General features: G+C 44.8%; 3 protein-coding genes across 3 annotated transcripts; all 3 read left to right on the top strand.

Annotated features, from left to right (window-relative positions):
* Positions 1 to 9,759: 9,759 nt before the first annotated feature.
* On the top strand, positions 9,760 to 10,893 carry LOC106485746 (actin-1-like). Its single transcript, XM_013944189.2, has one exon. The coding sequence runs from the start codon at positions 9,760 to 9,762 to the stop codon at positions 10,891 to 10,893; it is 1,134 nt and encodes a 377-aa protein (XP_013799643.2).
* Positions 10,894 to 11,867: 974 nt separating this feature from the next.
* On the top strand, positions 11,868 to 12,913 carry LOC106485720 (actin-related protein T2-like). Its single transcript, XM_013944156.2, is given in 2 exon segments — positions 11,868 to 12,342; positions 12,345 to 12,913. Coding segments are annotated over 2 exon segments (1,044 nt in total).
* Positions 12,914 to 13,275: 362 nt separating this feature from the next.
* Positions 13,276 to 14,409, top strand: LOC106485747 (actin-1-like). Its single transcript, XM_067310909.1, is given in 1 exon segment — positions 13,276 to 14,409. A coding segment is annotated over 1 exon segment (1,134 nt).
* The last annotated feature ends 289 nt before the right edge of the window (positions 14,410 to 14,698 follow it).

Below are 14,698 nucleotides of genomic sequence, written 5' to 3'. Positions count from 1 at the left end.
AGCTGAAGGTTGTTTCCCAAGTGTTCTTTTTCTCAGACTTGGAAAAAGAGGCTTTCAGAAATGAAGAGGCTGGAGTTCCTGAGTGGTACAGAGCAGGGCAAGTAATGAAACAAGAAATCAAAACTTCTAAGTAATTTATTCAGCGTAAATGCCAGCCACATTCTCTGGATAAATAACTCACAATGAATAATTCAACCAGTGCCATCACTGCAGGACCTAGGAAGAAGATTGTTTTTGAATCGCTTGGCCTTTTTCTTCATGAAAAGTCCAAACCAAAATCCCAGATCCAAGCCTGGTGTGTTCTAACTCTGAATCTGGATTTTGCTTTTGGCTTGGCTTGAAATGGCCAAGGCTCAGATTTGGGCCTGTACTGAGCACTTTCACTTCCTTCTGAAATTCAAAGAAATTCCAGGAATTCATTAGCTTGAAGGATAAGATTCAAAGCCACCCTTCAAAAACTGCATCTATATCCTCAAAACCTTGTGAAAGTAGCAAAGCACATTGGAAGCTATTGAGGAATCCTGGGTTAATACAGCACACAGAGTAGGGAAAGGGCTGGTGGCCTTTGGAACAACTTCTCACATTAATTTTCTTCCAATGCTGACAGCTTTGATTTATTGCATTAAGGCTGGTTAGAAAACACCCAGACATGAGGGAAGCCAAGAGTTCTGGAAGGCAAAGGAAAATATGGTAAATGCAGTGATGAATAGCACTGGTAGATAGACAAACACTGCTCTGCACTCCTACTGCACCCAAATATTGTCTTAGAGTGAAGATGGGAGCAGAGGTTTTGCTCGCAGTTTGAGTATTTCTTCTTTCACTTCTAATAAGTTGAATATTCTGCTAGAAATCCCATGGGAGCGAGGCTTTTCTTTTCTTTTCATGTCAGTCAAATGCCAATTGGAGCACCAGCCAAAAGAGGACTTTAAAATTAAAGAAATAAATATATAGTGCTCAAGAAAGTTCTTTAAGCTGTTTTGTTGTGCAAATTCAGTGAAATGGTTTCCAGCCTTTCCCTTTCCCTGACACGGAGGAGCAATCAAATGGCCTCTGCATCTGTAGCTGGTTCCAGAATTCTGAGACAGCAGCTTCCCCATCCACCCGTCCATCCCGTCCTCTGCATCTTATATATCTGTTTTACTGTCATGTGAGTTGTTGATAGCCAGTTCTAAAATGGGACATGTTTTTTCTCAAGCCTAGGTGCAGGGAGAAGCACATTTGCAGCATTTTGCCTTTGTAGGTACCATCTCACCAGCTGGTGAAAATCCATCTACCGCATGGCAGAGCACCTGAGTGTCTGTAACCCTTAAAAACAGCCTGGGTGAGGAACATCTCTGGAGATACAGCACACTGCTTGGGTGGAAGATCCTTCTGTACAGTTTCTGGCAGTGCCAGCTAGAATTATCTTCTTCGAATCAACAAGCAGAGGAAGCTTGTCTTTAGATTTTGCTGCCTTGTCTTCTCTTAAATAAGATTTGGTGGTGGGCTGCTGCACCAGTGTGAGTGTTTGAAGCTGAACTGATCACTTGGAATGGTTAAAAAAAAACAAAACAGATATATGAAGTTACTGACTTAACTTCCCCTTCAGCTGCTTCTCCAAGTAAATGTTTGTAAAGGGCATAACTATCAGCAGCATGTAAATATTGCTCTGGTCAGAACTTAGAAAGCACCAGACAGTAGCAAAATAAGGACACAAATGTGGTAATTGCAAAAGATACTGAAAGCCTGATTGCCTGTCTGTGCTGGTGAAAAAATAATGTTGCTTGCAAGTTTTTCTTCATGAGGAAGCAAATCAACGTCTTATTTCTCAGCAGAATTTTGGGGAGATCATGTAAAGAGGGTTTTCTTGGTTACCCAAACAGTTTGTTGAGAAGCCCCGGCTGCTCAGTGCTCTCACCCCCCTTTTGCCATATCAGATTCATGTTTACAAAAGAAGAACGTTCCCTGCAAACCAAAATGAACCCAATAACTGAGAAGCAAAACATCGTGAAAGTTTTGTCTTTAATTTCATCAATGGTTTTAAATATTTAGAAAGCACAACGTAAACATCTTAAGAGAAATCTGTGAGCTTGCTCTTGATGTTCAGAATTGTTGGGATTTATAAACAGTGAGGCTGCTCTCGGCGTGTGGAACTGACATTTCAGACTTTCCACCAAAGTTATATATATTCATGTCATTGCAGCTCTTCTCTCAGCCTGAATTGCTGGCGCAGTTTCCTGAAATGTTTCTCATTAGTAAACTTTTCATAACCTCCAAACTTGCAATAACTGTAGAATAAAATGCACCAGGATGCCAGCTGGAGTTGGCACTTGGCACGGAGCTCTCCGAGCTGTTTGCTTAGCTGGATTTGAAGGATGTTCCGGACCAACTAACAGGACATGTGACTGAGTTTTGACCTAAACCGCTGGCCTGGTTCCAGTGATCCTGCATACTTCATGGGAACGCTTTCCACTTGTCGCTTTCATACCTCAGACACAGCTTTTAACAATTTGTGCATAAACCCAAGCCCAACAGCCATTAGAATTAAAGCAACAATGAGTTTCCAGAACGGTTTGTTACGTATTCAATGCTGAATTAACAGTTTTCCACGAGTGAGGGAGGCCTGCTTTTCCTTTTTCCCACCATTCAGCCTCAAAACTCCCAACACCTCTGCTTTCTTTTATAAATGCTGTGCAGACATGGAGCCTCACATGTAACAGGGAACAGCACACTCAAGCTGTAAGCAGAGGCCGGATGGCCAGCTGCAGGCCGTGTCTTCATACCATCCACCTGTGCTGAAGTGGTCTGATTTGTCTGAGTGGGGGAGAGGATGCTTGCAGGATTGTGAAAAGTTTCGCTTTGCTTTAATTTTCCTGTCAAATGTTGTTATTTGTACTGGTGCTGGAAAGCACCAGGTGCAATTTGGAATTTCCCATCTGCCGAGCTGCGGGAAATGGCGCGTGAGATTATTGCAGTTGTTTTATAGGTGGTCACTGCAGTACGGAGCTGCAGAGACAACGCTTATGGTCCGACAGGAGGGAGGAGAACTAGAAATAGACTGTGCATCTCTTGGCTACTGTACCTGTGTCTTAATTCTAAAATCTTCCCTTCTTGCCATTAGTATTCTGGGGCAACCTGTAGGAGATGGAGCTATTTCAGAGAGTGGAGCCATGAGGCCTCAGTTATACCATTTCCCCAGGAAAGGCTAATTTGTGGCTGAGTGATTGGAGTTCAGCTTAGTGAAATTATTTTACCTGATTCAGAGCATTCATGCAGTAAGGAATAACAATCTTTTCCTGGCCTTCTGTTCATTTTTGAATAAAGTCTATTATTTTAAATATGTGAATTTTCATCCAAGACTTTTATTTATGCATAATTTATATCATTTCCTAGGTATAGATCTTATTTTCTTTTCTCCAAAATGGAAAATGACGTGTGAACTCTGAGTGGTTCTTGGATGCTGAATTCCAAATTGTTTAATTAAATTTGAATCCCTGTGGGGTCTGCACCTTCCCAGTTGTTCATCACTTGCAGGGTTTATTACATTTTAGATGATACTATTAAATCCAGCCACCCCCAGAGATACTGGCTTGACTTTGTGAAACTCAAGAGTAGGAGACCACGAAAGAATCCCCAAAGCTGTTCCAGTTTAGCAATGCAGTAATTTAAGTTTCCTTTAAAAGGACAATGAGTTGTAATCTTTTATATAGTTTATAATTTGTGTACAATATCAATTCCCCTCTCTCCAATAGCTTTTAGGAACTAGGAAATAAACATATTTTCCCCACTGAATTAGATCCTTTTTTCTATTTAGCAAGCATTGATTTTACTCCCTTCCCCAGTGTTTTTGTTTGCAGCCAAAGTTAGCCATCGTTTTGGCTTTGCCTTCCAGAGGGCCTGGTCCAGGGGCGTTAACGGGAGCGGGCCCGGGCGGAGGAGAGGAGAGCTGCCCCCTCTCCCCGGTGCGGCCCCTGGAGCTGTCCCCGCCGCCGCCAAGGAGCCTAGGCGCTGGAAGGCTCTCGGAGCCCGTGCGGGGAGACCGGGCCTGCCTCGTGGCTTGGAGCGGCTTTAATGGGATCGTGCAGTTAGACCAGTAGGCACCAAGAAGCAGAGCTTTGGAACACTTCTTTCGTGCCCGGTGGTGGAGGGCCCAACCTTCCTGGCTCCGCGTTGCCTACTGAAGTCTGTTTATGGCCCAGACATGTGCCTGGACGGTATCTGCTTCCGAGTGCCTCTTCCTGCGGGAGCTCAGCAGGCAGACGGTCCTGCCCGGCCCGGGAGGGTGGCAAAGCCCTGCCGCAGGCCCCAACGGTCTCGTGCTGCTCGGGGGTCACAGCTGGGCCAAGCCGCCTTCACGGGGCGGGAGGGACCGGGGCGTTCGTAGCTCAGCCCCGGCCGAGGGAGGAAGGGTACCGCGACCCCTTCTGACGGGCGAGTGTCTGAACTCCTCCAAAAACTTCCCTTGCTGCAGATTAAGCCCACTGCTAACCTCTGGAGATTAGAGGGAAGCCTCCTCTGGGCCAGGCTGTCCTGTGAGCAGTTAACCCCGCGTGTGCCCCTGGCCTCGGAGTTAGGAGAACTGCACACGCGGGGTTAACTGCTGGGGTTGACGTGGAAACTCCATCTCGCAAGTCAAGGATCTGCAAAGAAAATTGAAGAGGAGGATTTTGGCCATGCGGTGCCCATAAAAACGAATGCAAAAGTTTTCGATACTATATTAAATCCACAGATTGTTGTTTTACGTTTAAAACGTGTTGAATATATATTAAAAAAACAACAACAACAGGAGTTTAAATAAACAAAGGCAAGTGAGTCAGCAAGAAGATGTAAAACCATCGGGAAAGGCAGAGTTTGTTTTCATATGGGGATTACTGTAAACACTAGGAGTACATGGTAACAATTTGTAGCCCATGTGTTTTGAAATATCATAACTGGTGTCAATAAACACATTAAAATTTGACTTCAAAGAGCGCTGTGGATGTTTGGAGTGTCACGAAGACATTGCAAAATGGGAATTTTAAATGGAAACAAGTATGGGAGCAATCAAACACAGCTCCTGTGTGAAGAAAGGGATCTTATCGAGTTGTTAGAGCTAAGCATCTGTGATGGTGATTACTGCTTCTTACTGGCTACAAACTGCGCTCAGCCCCTGATGCCTTCCACACTGTCGCCCTTGCCTTCCACCCTGGCCTGCTTGTTTGCCTCATCCACCTGTTATGTCTCATTTTTCAGACTGAATTCTTCGGAGCAGGGCCTGCCATTTGCTCTTTATTTCTACAGCCCCTAGGTTAGCCTGACTGATTTCCATGCGCTGTGTCAATATAAATAATAAATTCATTTTGTATCTCTACCAGAATGATTTATGGCATAGATAAAGTGTTGTCCTTATGTGCTGACAAGCTGACTTGGTAAAGGTTTCTAGTGTTACTGCAGCATTTGATGCATTTTTAATACTTCCAGGCACTGTGAACCACTGGTCCAGGCTTTTAGGATGTGGAGAAGATGCTGGTGAGCAGCCTCCCTTCCCTGTGAATGGTGGTATTCTGAACAGAAATATTTTTCTGCTTACTGAAGCCTTCCTCACTTAAACTTCCCCTGCGTAAAAATACCCTCTTTTCCTCGTATTTTCCCTTGAAACATATGTTTCTGATGCATTTGGATTCACTCTATGAGTCCGCTGCAATTTATTACACAAATCACATGTATGCTCTTGGGAGATGGGTCTACAACTGTGATCTTTCAACTATATAAGAATAGACTTCTAAAATGTAAGCTTGGCTAGTGCAATGGATAAATCCCTTGGTTTGTTTCTGGGATACCCCCAAGTGCTGGGATACCCAGAGTGCTGAATTACTACTGTACATCCAAAGGCAATATTTTTCTGCTTACATGACTCTCTGCCTTGAGATTTATGCCATCACATGCCAGCCTCTTGTTCTTTCTTATTATTCTCTCCTTGTTAATGTATTTAGCATATCTGAGGTCAAAAAATCTTCCCCGGAGTTACAGCTAAATGCCAACTATTCGTTTTACTTTCGCATGCAACAAAGATACTGCAAAAAAATTTCTCAACTACAGTAGCTGAAAATAGTCCCCAACCTAGGCTTGTTATCTTTATGCCTATACCTAGTTGCAGCTAAATAAAATGTACACATATATGTGCTGGACTGATGCCACAGGACTGATTAATGAGGAAGTTTGATCGTAAGAAGTGAGATACAGAAATATGTTTTCTTTGAAGCTTCATGGCAATCAAAAGTTGCGGCTTAAAATCCACTTGGAAAGCTGTGTTGGTCACCCTGTTGACAGACAGGCTGTCACATAGCTTTTTAGCCAACAGCCTGACATCTGTCCTTCCCGTTCACAGAAGCAAGCAAGCAAACTGTAAGCCGAGAAGATACCAGCATTTTAGGGAGGATTCAAAACAAGGATGGAGGTGAGAGGAGGTGGAGCAGGAAGAGGGAGAGTGGAGGTGTGCCAAAATAAAGGGGCAGGTATATCTTGCCTAAGAAAGCTCAGTTATTTGATGGAGAAATTTATGCCAATTCATCAAGTTACTTGTCAAGGTTGTGATGGATATGGCAGGTCTTGCTTGGAGCAGCATGTCTGAGGTTTCCTAAGAACTGAATTAGCCAAAGAAACTCAGTTGCCTGTAGAAAATTGAGAAAGAATCAGAATGGAGTGAGTTTGAGGTGTGACCAAATCTCTTGTGTTTGTCCCCTTTCAATGTGAAACAGAGAATATCATGATTGTCTGTGTTTCGTGGAAGGTTTCTCTGATGAAAATTAGTATTTCAGAGGTTTCCCCTGTATTTGGTGTACTATAATCATGTCATCTCCACTGCTGCCCTGTTCTGTGCCTGCTCTGAGTTAGGTTACGCTCAGAAAACAGTCAGCTGTGGATGACAGGGCCTACATAAAAGCAATGAGAATACAGAGAACATACCAAAATAACCTGGTGCGGAAAAGGATGGAGAGAAGCATCTCTCAGTCAGTCTCTGGTCCTACTTGTCTCTCTCTTTCTTTGGTAACGCTTAGGTTTAGAAAGACTTTTATCCCCCTTGCTGCAGCTGTTACACATTAATTCAGGTCGCTGGGGTTTTCAGGCAAACAGGTATGTGGGCATATGGGCTATGAGTTACCGTGGGCCTGCTGTCCCTTCCCTACCTCCTGTTTCGCCCCAGGTGCACGCAGACCTTTCAGAGGGGCTCATCAGCCCTTTCTAGGTGCTTTCCAGTCTGGCCTGATTCACTCAGCATCTGGCCTGAGCTGCGCGTTTGTCTCCAGTAGTGTTTGGATAGGGGACTGCTGCGGAGGAAGGACGAGGCCTGGCTTGCCGGGGGGAGCCGTTTCTGTGCAGGCGACATGGTCAGTAAAGCGCAAAGCCATGTGCAAGCCAGCAAGTGAAAATGTGTGCTTAGCCCTGACGTATGTTGTAGGTAAGCACGAGTGGCCTATAAACAACATGTTTAACTACCTATGAATGTTTACAATCCAATATCTGTGGGACAGAGCTCATATGTTTGGTATGTCGTGGAAATGCATTACTGTGTTTCCAATGCACCTCTCGGCTTCGAATTCATATGCAATCCCAGTGAGAGGTGGCAAACAGTGTATGCCATTGAGTTAAGGCATTCGCAGCTACTATGAAAGGAATTTGGTTGTCTCAGTCCTGTTCCTGACGTCTCTCCACACTGACAGCGCCTGGTAAGCTTCAAAGGCCAAAGGCAGACGGGCTGTTGGAAAACGAGCCCTCTCCTTTCCTGAGCCGAGTCCTGTTGTGTCAGGTGAAGCTATACTGCCAGGGGAGCGTGCAAAACTTTTGTGGCCTCAAGGTGCCTCTCCTGTGAGCTGAGATCTTCAGTTTGCGCTGAACACAAATAGCAAATTCACCTATGTTCTTACAAATCCTATAGTAACAAAGTTAATTCACACATGCCCTCGTTAAGGCGGTTTATGACAGAACCAGTGTGTGGGACTAGATGAGCATTCCTGTGTCTAGGTTGAACCTCCATTTAATAATCACAGTCAATATTCCCTTGTTTTAATACTAAACATCATGTTCAAAACCGAATGCTTCGCTGTAAGCTGCATGCAGACCATGCTGGATTAAATGGGGCTTCCAGTGTGATGACTATAACAACCTCTTAAATGATTAGGACACCTGTTGACATTAATATAGAAGCATGCATGAAAATAAGTGTGCCACACACTGAAATATATGTACACAAATAATAAGAGGATTAGAGAAATTGCTGAAATGGATAGAGTGGCATTTAACATGAGCGTGTCTGGAGTCTAAGCAAAATGGAAATAACATAGACAGAGCTGATCCCTTGTTAGATGGCTTCTTCTTTTTTTTTTTTTTTTTTAGTAGTTCATCTGGGGCATAAAAGTTGCTGCACCAGGAGGCCATTTGCTTGCATTTAAAATTTTTGTTTAATATATATCTTTGCTTGGAATCTGCCTCTGATTCATAACCACCTTCATTTAGTAGCTGGCACCTTTACCATGCAAGCTGCAAGAAAAAGTAATTAAATTTAATAGAAGCCACCCTCACTTTGAAGCTGACTTGGATTTAGAGCCACAGGGAGAAGCAATTAAACTGCAGCAGCCGTGGATTTGAAATGAAGTTATACAGTGATTTTCTTTTAGGAGGAATTTTTCTCTCTAAATTGGTTTGGATTGTCAGATCTGATTGGATTCAAAGGTATAGCCTGAAATGTCCTTCTTTGGGAAATTTTCTCTTGAAGCAAAAGAAAAAAAAGTAAGTAGATATGAAACAGGGTCAGTTGTGAAGGTCTAGGATATTGTAAATCCTTTTGAACAAACTTCCAAAGAAGAGTTTGTGCTCCTTCAGCAAAGTGCTGAACGGGGAAAGGCGAGCACAGACGGAGGACATCTGCGTGGCTTGTTTGTTTACAAGCAGGCCAGCTCAGCAGCAGCCGAAGCTGGAGGTGCGTCAGGGAAAGGCATTTCTTGGCGCTCGGAGGTACTACAAGCGTTGTTTAAAGCTGCCAGGGTTTTTTAAAGCAGCAAGAGTCAGAAATTATTTTTTTCACGTGTGTGATTTCACCAGAGAATAGTATTTAAATTAAGTAACAAGGACAGAAAAAAAGACCCTGGAATGCCAGTGCCAGTGCCAAACATAGTCCTAACTATTTAAAAATATTTTTTGAGAATTTCCTATAAAGGATTGGAGAGGATGCAGTGACAAATATCTGCTTCTAATGCAGATATTATTCAGAAAAGCAAATTGACGATTCTGTTGATACTTAGGAGGAAGTGAAATTTTCCTAATCTTCACCAACTCTTGCAAGTATTTGTAAACTCTTAGCTAAGCCAGAGGCACGTGTGAAGATTTTAATTATTTTCACGCACGTATTTTGCAATACATGCTTTTATTTTCTGATAAAAGAGTTGGTTTTAGGTTCAGTACAGACATACATTTCATGGTCCATGACCTATGGCTCAGACTAGGTGAACTGACAGTCCTCTGACTGGAGACACGGTAAAGCTACGCCAGCCATTTTTAAGGAAGCGTCTGGGACCGGGTGACTCACTGGGAAAACATATTATTATATCGCTGGCCATTATGAGGTAGCTGGGGGTAGACATGTTAGAAGCAGCAAGCTGCGCATCCCTGAAAAGACTTCCCTGGCAATGGTGACCAGCCTGTAAAAGGAGACCGGGAAGACAGCACCGCGCGTGACGTCAGCACTCCCCGCGGTGCCCTGGGCTCCCCGAAGCGGCTCGCAGGGAGCCACCGGCTCTGCGAAGAATGTTCGACCCCAACATTTTGGATGTCCCGGCTGTAATCTTTGACAACGGATCCGGGTTATGCAAGGCAGGGATCGCCGGTGACAGTGCTCCAAGGTCAGTTCTTACAGCAATTGTTGGTCACTTGAAAGCCAAAGCTACAATGCTGGGAGCTGGACAGAAAGAGTATTACATTGGAGAGGAAGCTCAGTCCAAAAGAGGGGTCCTGTCTTTGAACTATCCGATTGACCATGGCATAGTTACATCCTGGGATGACATGGAAAGGATCTGGAGACATGTATACGAGTGTGAGCTGAGAATCAAAGCTAGTGAAAGGCCAGTGCTGCTGACTGAGGCCCCACTCAATCCTCTACAGAACCGGGAAAAAATGACAGAGATCATGTTTGAAGGCTTTATGGTGCCAGCTATGTATGTTGCAGTCCAGGCAACTCTGGCACTCTATGCATCAGCACGTACCACTGGAATAGTCATGGACAGTGGGGATGGCGTTACCCACACTGTCCCCATATACGAAGGATATTGTTTACCCCATGCTGTCTCCAGGCTGGATATTGCTGGCCGAGATATCACTGAATACTTTATGAGGCTCCTTTTGGAGAGCGGGCACTCTTTTGTTAGCACAGCTGAAAGGGAAATTGTGAGAGATATCAAGGAGAAGTTGTGCTATGTGGCTTTAGACCCCATCCAAGAAATGAAAACAAAACCAGAAGAAATCATGAAAGAATACAGACTGCCTGACGGCAATATCCTTAAGACAGGCAATCAGCTCTTTCGTGCCCCAGAGACCCTTTTCATGCCTGCAAACACTGGAGTTGAAGCCCCTGGCGTGCACGAAATGATCTTCAATAGCGTCATGAAGTGTGACATTGATGTGCGCAGGAATCTTTATGGCAACATCCTGCTCTCAGGTGGGTCCACTCTCTTCCCCGGCCTGGATGAGTGGATCCTGAAGGAGATGCAGCTGCAAGTGCCTCCCGGCATGTCTGTGAGGATCATTGCCCCCCCTGAGAGGAAATACTCTGTATGGATTGGGGCCTCCATCCTCACCTGCCTGACATCTTTCAAACAAATGTGGGTCACTGAGAGCGATTACAAGGATTTTGGGGCAGCCGTAGTCCACCGGAAATGCTTTTAAGGAGAATGCCAGACCAAATGAATGTCTTGCTACAACACAGCACAAGCAAGAATCCCTGCTGAGGGCTGACTGACCTAAAAGGTGCTACAGTTGTTTGTGTGTTTATTGGCTGACAAAACCTTTATGAAAATAAAACATTAAACACATTGGTAACGAGGACTTTGAGACATCTTACTGTTTATTGTCTCCAGGGTGGGCACAGTATGTTCCTACCTCCCTCATTTCACAGCTTGGAACCTTGTCTGCATTCTCTCTTCCAAACCCTTATCCTGTGGTTGGGAACTGGAGGCATAACAAGACGCCATTGCTGCTTTCTTGCCTAGTTTAAGAGATTGTCCTAGAGTGATTAGAGCCATTGCCACTGCTTCCACAACACTTCTAGCCCCAACCGTTCTTGCTGATGTCATCAGACTAGCATTGGGACTAATATATAATATTGGGACTGCTGCAAGTGGCCCTCTGGGAGCCTGGTTTTGGCCTTGGGATTTAAATTCTACTATGGCCTTCCAGCAGCAGCTTCTGCATGAAATTAGTCAGGATTCCACATTTTTAAAACTGAAATTAAAACGAAGTTAGATTAGATTCAAGGCATTTAGATTAGATTCAAGGCATTCCGAAAGTGGAAAGATTTTCAAGCAGTTAAAAACATTTTCTGAATGATTTCCTAAAAAAATGACTAGATGACTTAGTAGACTAAAAGGGTACATAATCTGTAATGGTCATCAAACAATCGGTGCCTAAGGCGCTCATCGTTATGTGTTGCAAGAGTAGCGCTCGAGTACCACATGAGCAAAGGTAGCAATCGTGAACAGTAGCCAGGGAGCGGGGAGCCACATCTATCTTTTGGACTGATAGGACTTGTCTCGTGAAACCAAAAAGATGCATTTAGGAGACAGATCTTCCAACCTTTACAACTAAGCTTTCCAGGCTCGGTCTTTGCGTAAAACTATTAATATTAAGGGGATGCTGTAGGAATGTCTAATTCAAAAGCTTTGGATATTTCAGCTGTTATTTTTGAGAGTGGGTCACAAGTGCATAAGACTGGGCTCTCGGGAGAATCTGGCCCAAGGCATATTATTCAGTGTGTCATTAGGCATCCTAAGGAAAAAGTGCCCGTGTCAGAAGAGAGTCAGAAGGAATGGTATGTGGGAGAGGAAGCCCAGCACAAACAGGAGGTGTCGTCTTTGAATTATCCCGTTGCAAATGTCGTAGTTGCCTTATGGGATAACAGGGAGAGGATTTGGATGCACATCTATGCACATGAGATGGCAATACAGACAGCTGAGAGGCCAGTGCTAATGACTGAGAGCCCTCTGAGCCCTCTAGAGAACAGAAAAAAACTAGTACAGTTGCTGCTCAGAAGGTTCAAGATGCCTGCCTTTTATGTGTCCGCCCAAGCCATCCTGTCACTCTGCACCTCCGCGCGCATCACGGGCCTAGCCACAGACAGCAGGCATCCGAAGTCTCCGAAGGCTACTGCTTACCCCATGCAGTCTCAAGGCTGGACATTGCAGGCAGGGACATCACAGAGCTGCTCACAAAGCTGTTTTGGGAAACTGAACCTTGTTATGCAAAATCTATGGAGGAGAACAGCTTTGTAGAAGACATCAAGGATTGTGCTGTGTGGCTACAGACCCGGAGCAGGAGCTGGCCAGGAAGCCAGAAAGAGTACAGGCCGCCCAGCAGAACTGCTGTGGGGATTGGCACTCTGCTTTTCGAAGGATCTGAGGTCCTCTTTGAGCCACGCAGAACTGGCAGCGAGGGACCCAGCCTTCCTACAATGATTTCCCACAGTGTTAAGAAATGTGATGGCAGCAATTGTAACATTTTGTATAGGAACGTGGTGCTGTCTGGAGGCTCGTCTTTCTTTTATGGATTAGACAAGTGGATTTTAAAGGGATTAGAATATCAGGTCCCCAGAGGTGTTCCTATAAAGATTATAGGACCTAGAGCAGACAATTTGCTTCCTGGATTGGTGTTTCCTGAGCAGCTTCAAGCAAATGTGGATTGCTGCAGCTGACTGCAAAGAGCTTGGCCCTGGCATTGTAAATAGAAGATGCTTTTAAGAGGGCTTAAATAAACCCAGCTGTGATGTAGGTTAGACATAAAAAGGGACAGTTCGTGCTTTTGTTAGTTAAAATGAATTGGCTTTAAGTTATTTCTCCTGCCTTTCAGCTAACAGTGTTGTAATAAATTGGAGTTAAGTTTGACACATGGGAAATGCTCCTGGCCTTTCTCGAGGAAGCAGTATTGTCAGTGCAGCGATGGAGGGTTGTGAGCTCGGAGGAATTGTGCCTGTTTGTGACTCAGAGATCTAGAGCGTTTGACTCGACGTTCTGTGTCAGCAGTTGCTGCCACGAGACAGCAGCTGTCCTGCAGAGAATGTCTGAGCCTGCGGCCGCTGGGACCCCCACAGTGATTTTTGACAATGGCTCTGGACAGTGCAAGGCTGGTCTGTCGTGAGAGCGGGCACCCCGTTTGGTTATTTCTACTGTTGTGGGATACCCGAAATCCAAACTTGTCATGTGTGGAGCTGGTCACAAGGACTATTATATCGGGGAAGAAGCCCAGTCCAAAAGGGGCGTCTTGTCTTTTACTTACCCAATGGAACATGGAATAGTTACATCCTGGGATGACATGGAGAAGATTTGGAGTTATCTATATAAATATGAACTCAGAATGAAACCCAGTGAGAGGCCAGCACTGCTGACCGAGACCCCTCTCAATCCTCTGTCCCACCGAGAAAATATGGCTGAGAGCATGTTTGAAAGCTTCCGGGTGCCTGCTCTTTTCGTGGCTCTGCAGGCACTAACAGCCCTTTATGCCTGTGCCCGAACAACCGGACTAGTGCTGGACAGTGGCGATGGTATTACTGTCACGCTCCCTGTCTACGAGGGCCATTGCTTGATACAAGGCATCACCAGGCTGGATTTTGCAGGCAGAGATGTGACTAAATACCTTGCTAGGCTCCTTTTGGAGATTGGGCGTTCCTTTGTAAGCACAGCAGAGAGAGAAATTGTGAGGGATATGAAGGAGAAGCTGTGCTATGTGGCTTTAGATCCTAGCCAAAAAATGCAGGAAAAGCCTGCCAAACTTATACGTGAGTACCTTCTCCCTGATGGAAATGCCGTCAAGGCAGGAGACCACCTATTCCGAGCTCCTGAAGCGCTTTTTGTGCCTGCTGAGGCAGGTGTCCCTGCACCAGAGGTTGGGGGGATGGTCCTCCAGAGCATTGCCAAATGTGCTGGGCATATCTGGCCGGACATCCTAAGGAATGTGCTATTATCAGGCAGATCAACTCTTTTCCGAGGTTTCAAGAAGAGGCTTCTGAAAGAGCTAAAGACACGAATTCCCCACACAACTCCTGTCAAGATCATCTCACCAAGAGATAGGATGTGCTCCATGTGGATTGGTGCTTCTGTCCTTACCAGCTTAACAGCATTTAGAAATATGTGGGTCACCAGGGAAGACTATAATGAGGTTGGACCAACAGTTCTCCAGAGAAAGTGCTTTTGAAAAGTATGACTATCCAGGAAATTTTTTTAAGTGCTGATCTGAACAGCTGGAGAGCGGCTAATAAATCAGTGCAAAAATAATTGATTTGTAGTAAGTGATTTTATAGCTTGGTAAAGAAAGATCCCTTGTGCATTGGATTAAAGAAAGAGTCCTTGTTCAGAGCATTTTTGCTATCCAAGATGTTGGTTTTAATTCTAGAAATGTGTTGATCCCTGCTAGAACTGCAAACGGTTTGTCAGACTTTTAAACACTTGAGAACAAGCCACCTCCATCCTATGCCCATGGGGGC

Source organism: Apteryx mantelli, chromosome 26, assembly GCF_036417845.1.
Source record: "Apteryx mantelli isolate bAptMan1 chromosome 26, bAptMan1.hap1, whole genome shotgun sequence".
NCBI classification, from domain to species: Eukaryota; Metazoa; Chordata; class Aves; order Apterygiformes; family Apterygidae; genus Apteryx; species Apteryx mantelli.
Note: the sequence above shows the minus strand (reverse complement) of the source record. Positions and strands in the feature narration are given on the sequence as shown.